Raw genomic sequence first — 8,439 nt, forward strand, 5'->3', positions numbered from 1 at the left:
CTAAGTGACTCGTCCAATCTGTAGGCTTAATGATAAACTCGTCCACTTGTGGACTTAATAATTTTTCATTCTCTTAGGATTGGGTCGTCCACTTTGGACTTAGCAATGTCGTCTGCTTTGTGGATTTAGTAGGGTCGTCCAGCTTGTGGACTTAATAAGGTCGTCCAGCTTGTGGACTTAATAAGACATGTTTGTCCACTTTGTGTCCATTTTATGGACTTCATAATTTTTTCATCCTCCTAGGATGAAATCGTCCATCTTGTGGACTTAATAAGCTTGTCCATTTTATGGACTTGATAATATTTCATCCTCTTGAGATGAGGTTGTCCACTTAATGGACTGCATATTAGGGTCGTCTATTTTGTAGACTTGGATTCCTCCACTTTGTGGACTTGTTGAGGTGACTAAGTGTTGGTACCTCGTCACCTTGTGAGTTGTCCACTTGGGGTCGTGGACTAATTGAGGTGACTAAATTTTGGAGCCTCGTTACCTTTTTGGTCGTCTACTTGTAGGCGACTTAGTATGGTGATCATCCACCCATAGTCAACTTCGGTCACGTGTCTACCCGTAGGTGACTTAGCGTAGTGACCGTCCACCCGTAGGTGACTTTGGCCATACGTCTACCCGTAGGTAACTTAGCGTAGTGACCGTCCATTCGTAGGCGTTGGCCATGCGTCTACCCGTAGGTAACTTAGCGTAGTGACCGTCCACCCGTAGACGACTTTGGCCATGTGTCTACCCGTAGGTAACTTAGCGTAGTGACCGTCCACCCGTAGGCGACTTTGGCCATGCGTGAATAAACTCCTCTTATTAAAATAAACCATGCATTCATAGAAAAAGTAGTTCTTAAAAAGAAAACGAAGACCTGCCCTTTGGGCTTTAAAAAGAGTTATTGTAGCAAAAACTAAAGTAAATAGAAAAACTGAGGAGTATAGCTAAAATTCACTAAGGTAAACTAGAAATAAAGGGGTGCTACTCTTCATGCCATCCTTTTTACTGGTAGTACTTCCGTAGGTGCTTGGTGTTCCACGGGTGGTGTAGCTTCTGTCCGTTCAGCGTCTCCAGTTCTTGCCATCTTCTGCCCTCTGTCCTGTCGCGTATCCTCTTGCCTTTCTCTCTTCTCTCGAGCCAGAAGCGCGTCCTCAGCATTCATGTACTTGGTTGCCCTGTAAAGCACGTCCGACATAGTCTTCGGGTCATTCTTATATAGTGAAAATAGGAACTTACCCTTCCGCAGTCCATTTGTGAAAGCGGCTACAAGTATCTTGTCGTTAGCTTCATCAATTGAAAGCGCCTCTTTGTTAAAGCGTGTTATGTAAGACCTTAGCGTCTCATCTTCCCGCTGCTTGATGCTTATCAAGCATGCTGTAGACTTCTTATACCTGTGTCCTCCAATGAAGTGCGAAGCAAACTGGGCGCTTAGCTCCTTGAAAGTACTGATGGAGTTAGGCGTCAGCCTGCTAAACCATATCCTTGCGGGACCCTTCAGCGTGGTGGGGAAAGCTCTGCATATGATCTCGTCGGGTACCCCCTGAAGGTGCATCAAGGTCTTGAAGGACTCCAAATGATCTAGAGGGTCTTTGTTTCCGTCGTAGTTTTCCACTTGCGGCATACGAAACTTTGGTGGAAGGGGGAAGGAGTTGACGGACGCGGTGAACGGCGAGTCGGTTTGGTGGACCAAATCATCAAGGTCGCTGGACACCCGTCCTTTGAGGGCGTTCATCATGACATTCATCTGTTCCTTCATCGCCTGCATCTCCGCGACAATGTGGAGTTGAGCCATATCAGTGACGGATGGACAGCTTATATCTTGTCGCTTGGGTCTGCTTGGGGCATTACTACCTTCCGGCCCCTCTTGGTCTCTTCGCTCGGCACTGGTACCTTCTTGATTTTCCCCTTGGGTACCCATAGCGGCGTTCTTTTGCCGTAGCAGTTCTTCAAGGTCCTGATTCTGTTTGGTGAGACGTTCCAATGTTGTCATAAGGGTTTGGACCTGCCTCTCCAGGGTAGTGGGTCGCAGCTCGTCTCCCTGAACGTTGTTGGTAGTTGCCATCGAGTGAGTAAGTATCATGCAACTCTTTGTCTGGGAAGCGATAGGCTAAAGTATGCTTCGTTCCCACAGACGGCGCCAACTGATGATACTGAAAAATCGTCAGTGAGCTACACGACACTCACGTGCTCGAAACAATGCCTGCACAACACAAAAAGAGAAGACCTCGCAGAGAGCACCGGTGTGGTGCCGGCCAAATACCCTCCGAAGGTCAAGTCAGAACTATTCTCACTGCTCTAGAATGTTAGAGAGGGTAAATTATGCATACCTTAGTTAGTGAGGATATTGAGGCTTTTATAGTAGTAGAGGATTGGCCTCTTTTTCTTACTGTAGAAGTCTTTTCCTTATAGGAGTCTTTATAAGCGTATTTTGCGGAATCCTTTCCTTGTAGGAGTTTAACACTGAACGTGATGTGCAAGGTATTTTCTTATATACCCATGCGTGGAAGCCAAGTCAAGGTTATGTCGGGACCGTCAGCTTTGTGCATCCCCTTCAGCTTACTGCCTTCAGCTTACTCTCTTCAGTTTATGGCCTTCAGCTTACTGCCTTCAGCTTACTATCTTCAGCTTACTCTCTTCAGCCTACTCTCTTCAGCTTACTGCCTTCAGCTTACTGCCTTCAGCTTACTCTCTTCAGTTTACCCTCTTCAGCTTACAGCCTTCAGCTTACTATTTTCAGCTTACTCTCTTCAGCTTCATCTTACTGCCTTCAGCTTACTGCCTTCAGCTTACTCTCTTCAGCTTATGGTCTTCAGCTTACTGCCTTCAGCCTACTATCTTCAGCTTACTCTCTTCAGCCTACTCTCTTCAGCTTACTGCCTTCAGCTTACTGCCTTCAGCTTACTCTCTTCAGCTTATGGTCTTCAGCTTACTGCCTTCAGCTTACTCTCTTCAGCCTACTCTCTTCAGCTTACTGCCTTCAGCTTACTGCCTTCAGCTTACTCTCTTCAGTTTACCCTCTTCAGCTTACAGCCTTCAGCTTACTGCCTTCAGCTTACTATCTTCAGCTTACTCTCTTCAGCTTCATCTTACTGCCTTCAGCTTACTGCCTTCAGCTTACTCTCTTCAGCTTATGGTCTTCAGCTTACTGCCTTCAGCTTACTATCTTCAACTTACTCTCTTCAGCCTACTCTCTTCAGCTTACTGCCTTCAGCTTACTCTCTTCAGCTTATGGTCTTCAGCTTACTGCCTTCAGCTTACTGCCTTCAGCTTACTGCCTTCAGCTTACTATCTTCAGCTTACTCTCTTCAGCCTCGTTAGGGTCGTCAGCTTCGTCTGGGTCGTCAGCTTCGCCTACCCCCTCGTCGGGGTTGTCAGCTTCGCCTACTCCCTCGTCGAGGTCGTCAGCCTCGTCAGGGTCGTCAGCTTCGCCTACCCCCTCGTCGGGGTCGTCAGCTTCGCCAACTCCCTCGTCGAGGTCGTCAGCCTCGTTAGGGTCGTCAGCTTCGCCTACTCCCTTATCGGGGTCGTTAGCCTCGTTAGGGTCGTCAGCTTCGTCTACTCCCTTGTTAGGGTCGTCAGCTTCGTCAGGGTCGTCAGCTTCGCCTACCCCCTCGTCGGGGTCGTCAGTTTCGCCTACTCCCTCGTCGAGGTCGTCAGCCTCGTCAGGGTCGTCAGCTTCGCCTACCCCCTCGTCGGGGTCGTCAGCTTCGCCAACTCCCTCGTCGAGGTCGTCAGCCTCTTTAGGGTCGTCAGCTTCGCCTACTCCCTTCAGCTTAGTAGTGTCAGCTTTCCATTTATGACAAGTGAGGCCGACGGGTCTATTTTGAACGTCGCTTCATGATACTATATTCATGAATATTCACATTCACAATTTTACCCTTATCACATGTAATCGAAGTGAGTATAATCCAAAAAGACTAAGATTAAAGAACCAATCTCATTAAAGAAATTATAAATAACAAAATTCATGGCTAATGATTTGCATCTGTAGCAATTTCTAGGGATGCCAGGACAATTGAAAATTTGAAAAAGTAAATTTTTTATAATTAAGAATTTGATCATCTATGCTACCCATTTAGTTTCTTCTATATCTAAGGAGTGACACTCGATATGAATCATTCAACACAATAAGAGCATGACTTTTTAACAATGCATCTGCAAGAAGTCTTTAAAGTCAATATTATGTAGTTACCTCCTAATCGAAATATATGCTGTCAAAATTTTTCTGTGAAAGGTTTTTAGTGTAGTGAACATTCATGTTTTGGTCATGAAGAGGAAGAATAGTGAAGATGACGGATTAGAGTTATGGATGACGGGTCCATTTATATGGGCCTGACAGATTAAGGTAAGTGGATGGATCCGGTACGATTGGGCCGGGGTGGACGGACCAATGGGCCACGTGGCACTAATTTGGTCATTATGTGGTCTCCAAGGAATCTTAAATGGAAACGACTTGCGTCTCACGATTAACCCTAGCTTGCAGAATCCCATCATGAGTAGAATTCTAACACAAAGAGGATTCTAGAAGATACGCCCATTAATGAGGATTTTCCCTATATGGAAAAGACTTGTTGCGCAATCATAGGAGTCTAATTCTATACTACTATAAAAACCCAAAGACCCTCACAAAACAAGTACGCATAATTTACCCCTCTCTACCACTCTAGAATTATGAGAATAGTTCTAACTTGACCTTCGGAGGGTATTTGGTAGGCACTACACCGATGCTCTCTGCTAGGTTTTCTCTTTTTGTTGTGTAGGTCTTACTTTGAGTGTGCGAGGACTGTGTGGCTCACTGGTAATTTTTCGACATCATCAGTTGGTGCCGTCTGTGGGAAAGACAATGACTTGTAAGCCATACAAATGCTTTTCTGATGAAGAGTTGCATGGTATTTACTCGCTTGATGGCAACCACCAACAACATTCAGGGAGACGAGCCACAACCTACTGCCCTGGAGAGATAGGTCCAAACCTTCACAGCAGCAGTGGAACGCCTCACCAGACAAAACCAAACCCTAGAGGAACAATTGCGATAGAAGAACACGACGATGGGAACCCAAGAGGAAGATCAAGAAGGTACCAGTGCTGACCGGAGGAACCAGGAGGGGTCGGAGGGTAGTAACACCCCGAGTAGACCGAATAGACAAGACATGAGTCGTCCATCCATTACTGATACTGCCCCACCCCACATTGTCGAGGAGAAGCAGATGATGAAAGAACGGATGGAATGCATGATGAACACGCTGAAAGGAAGAGTTTCCAATGATCTCGACGATCTGGTCCACAGAACAGATTCACCATTCACCATGACCGTTAACTCTTTTCCCCTTCCTCCAAAGTTTCGAATGCTGCAAGTGGAAAACTACGATGGAAACAAGGACCCGCTGGATCACTTAGAGTCTTTCAAGACCCTGATGCACCTTCAGGGGATACCGAACGAGATTATGTGTAGGGCCTTCCCCACCACGTTGAGGGACCCCGCAAGGATATGGTTCAGCAAGCTGACGCCCAACTCCATTAGTTCCTTCAAAGAGTCGAGCGCCCAATTCGCATTGCACTTCATCGGGGGACATAGGTATAAGAAGTCTACTACATGCCTGATGAATATTAAGTAGCGGGAGGATGAGACGTTGAGGTCCTACATAACCCGTTTTAATAAAGAAGCACTTTCGATTGACGAAGCCAATGACAAGATCCTCGTAGCAGCTTTCATGAACAGATTACGAAAGGGTAAATTTTTATTCTCCTTATACAAGAATGACCCGAAAACCATGTCAGATGTGCTTTACAAGGCCATCAAGTACATGAATGCTGAAGATGTACTGCTGGCATGCGAAGAAAAACCTAAGAAGAGAGAGAGGCAGGAGGAAGCCCGGTAGGATAGGGGTAGGAAGATGGCTAGAACAGGAGATAAGAGAGAGGATCTACGATCCAGGCCCCTGACGGGGAGGTTTACAAACTTCACTCTCCTGAATACCCCGATTGATCAAGTTTTGATGCAGATAAAAGATGAAGGAGCATTAACTTTCCCCGAAAAATTGAAGGGTGATCCCAGCAAGAGCCCCAGGGATAAGTATTGTCGTTTCCACCAAGACCACGACCACGATACGTTTGATTGCTATGACTTGAAGCAACAGATAGAAGCCCTCATTCGTCAAGGAAAGCTGTAGAAATTCGTAGGCAAGGAAGGAACGGAGCAAAACCCGGGTGCACCAGTCCGAAGAGAGAACGAGTGACCCAGGCCACCCATGGGAGATATAAGGATGATCATAGGGGGCAGCATTTCTAGTTCCTTTAAGAAGGCATGAAAGGCATACTTACAGATGGTTCAGAATATTCAACTAACAGGGTATGCCCCAAAGTTGGCACTAGTTAACAATCCCGTCATTGGGTTCACAGAGGAAGATGCCCGACGTCTCTACCACCCACACGATGATGAACTCGTAGTCAATATATGGGTAGGTGACTACAATACCTACAGGGTGCTGGTAGACAATGGAAGCTTCGCTGATATTTTGTACTATCCGGCCTTCCAACAAATGAGAATAGAGAAGGAACGATTGATCCCAACCAATGCCCCGCTCATAGGATTTGGAGGAACACAGGTGTACCCACTAGGTGCGGTCACCCTATTGGTGACAGTCGGAGATTACCTTTAGCAGATCACGAGGGACGTAACCTTACTGGTCGTCGATTGCTCATCTGCATACAATGCCATACTGGGACACCCTACTTTGAATTCATGGAAGGCTATAACATTAACCTACCACCTGATGATCAAGTTCCCCACTGAGTATGGGGTAGGAGAAGTGAGATGTGATCAGGTAGCAGCGCGTGAATGCTACGTTACAATGCTAGAAATGGATGACCACTAACAAACCATGTAGATAGAAGAATGACAAATGGCAGAGCTTGTGGAAGAACTGGAGGAAGTAACACTCGACAATTTCAAACCTGACCAGATGACTAGGGTGGGTACGTTGGTGAGTCAGTCAGTTTGTCACGAGCTCACGACGTTTCTAAAAGAGAATCAGGATGTGTTCGCCTGGAGTCACGAGGACATGCCAGGGATTGACTCTTCAATCATAGTTCACAGATTGAACGTGTCACCCTCATCCTCTCCCGTTAGACAGAAGAAGCGAGTGTTCGCTCAAGAGCGAACAAAGCGATAGCAGAAGAGGTTCGAAAGTTGTTAGAAGCAGATTTCATTCGAGAAGTATATTACCCAGACTGGTTGGTTAACATGGTTATGGTAAAAAAGGTCAATGGAAAGTGGAGGATATGCGTAGACTTCACGGACCTCAATAGAGTTTGCTCCAAGGACAGTTACCCTCTTCCACGAATAGATACCTTGGTAGACTTGACTGCGAGACACCAGCTACTGAGCTTCATGGACGCATTTTCTGGATACAACCAGATCAGAATGGATGAGGCTGATCAAGAAAAGACTTCCTTGTTACAAGCCAAGGACTCTTCTGCTACAAAGTGATGCAATTTGGGCTCAAGAACGCCAGGGCGATGTAGCAAAGATTGATGAACAAGATGTTTACACGACAAATCGGGAGGAATATTGAAGTTTATGTAGACGATATGCTAGTGAAAAGCTTACGAGAAGATGAACACTTGAATGACCTCCAAAAGGCCATCGACACTCTTCGGGCGTACAACATGAAGTTGAATCCAAGCAAATGTGTATTCGTGGTTACAGTGGGGAAATTCTTGGGATTCATGGTATCCCAAAGGGGAATCGAAGTCAACCTAGAGAGTACAAGCTATAATGGATTTAGCCCCATCGAAGACAGTTAAGAAGGTGTAGAGCCTGAACGGCAAGATAGCAGCATTGAACAGGTTCGTCTTAAGGGCGACAAATAAATGCCTACCTTTCTCCCACGTGTTGAAGAGATCGTTTGAATGGACAGATGAATGCTAGCAAGCGTTCGAGAATCTTAAGTTGTATCTCTGGGCTCCTCCCTTACTCAGTCCATCCAAACCGGGGGAAGAACTCTACCTGTACTTAGCCGTCTCACAAGCCGCGGTTAGCACCGCTTTGATAAAAAAAGAAGATGGGCTACAGAAACCGGTTTACTTTACAAGCCGAGGCTTTCGAGGCAGAAGAAAGATATCCTCCGATGGAGAAGCTAGCGTTCGCGGCACGGAAACTCAAGCCATATTTCCAAGCCCATACTATTGTTGTCTTGACAGATAAGCCTTTGAGAATAGCCATGAGTAGTCCCAAAGCTGCAGGACGGATGGCATTATGGGTAGTTGAGCTGAGCAAATTCAATATACGATACCGTCCGTGTACTGCTATAAAGGGGCAGGTGGTAGCTGACTTCATCGCCGAATTCACACTCATGGAAGGCAAGAGGGTAGAAATAGTTCCATAATGGAGTGTCCATATAGACGGATCATCAAATAGGCAAGCCGGAGGCGCCAGTCTGTACTCCG

General features: G+C 46.3%; 2 protein-coding genes across 2 annotated transcripts; one reads left to right on the forward strand and one right to left on the reverse strand.

Moving 5' to 3' along the window:
- Positions 1-979: 979 nt before the first annotated feature.
- Positions 980-2,053, reverse strand: LOC115965134. The gene has a single exon (XM_031084325.1). It carries the CDS (start codon positions 2,051-2,053, stop codon positions 980-982), a length of 1,074 nt encoding a protein of 357 aa, XP_030940185.1.
- Positions 2,054-6,314: 4,261 nt separating this feature from the next.
- On the forward strand, positions 6,315-6,650 carry LOC115965135. Its single transcript, XM_031084326.1, has one exon. It carries the CDS (start codon positions 6,315-6,317, stop codon positions 6,648-6,650), a length of 336 nt encoding a protein of 111 aa, XP_030940186.1.
- Positions 6,651-8,439: the final 1,789 nt, after the last annotated feature.

The sequence above is a fragment of the Quercus lobata genome, chromosome 10 (genome assembly GCF_001633185.2).
Source record: "Quercus lobata isolate SW786 chromosome 10, ValleyOak3.0 Primary Assembly, whole genome shotgun sequence".
Lineage (NCBI taxonomy): Eukaryota > Viridiplantae > Streptophyta > Magnoliopsida > Fagales > Fagaceae > Quercus > Quercus lobata.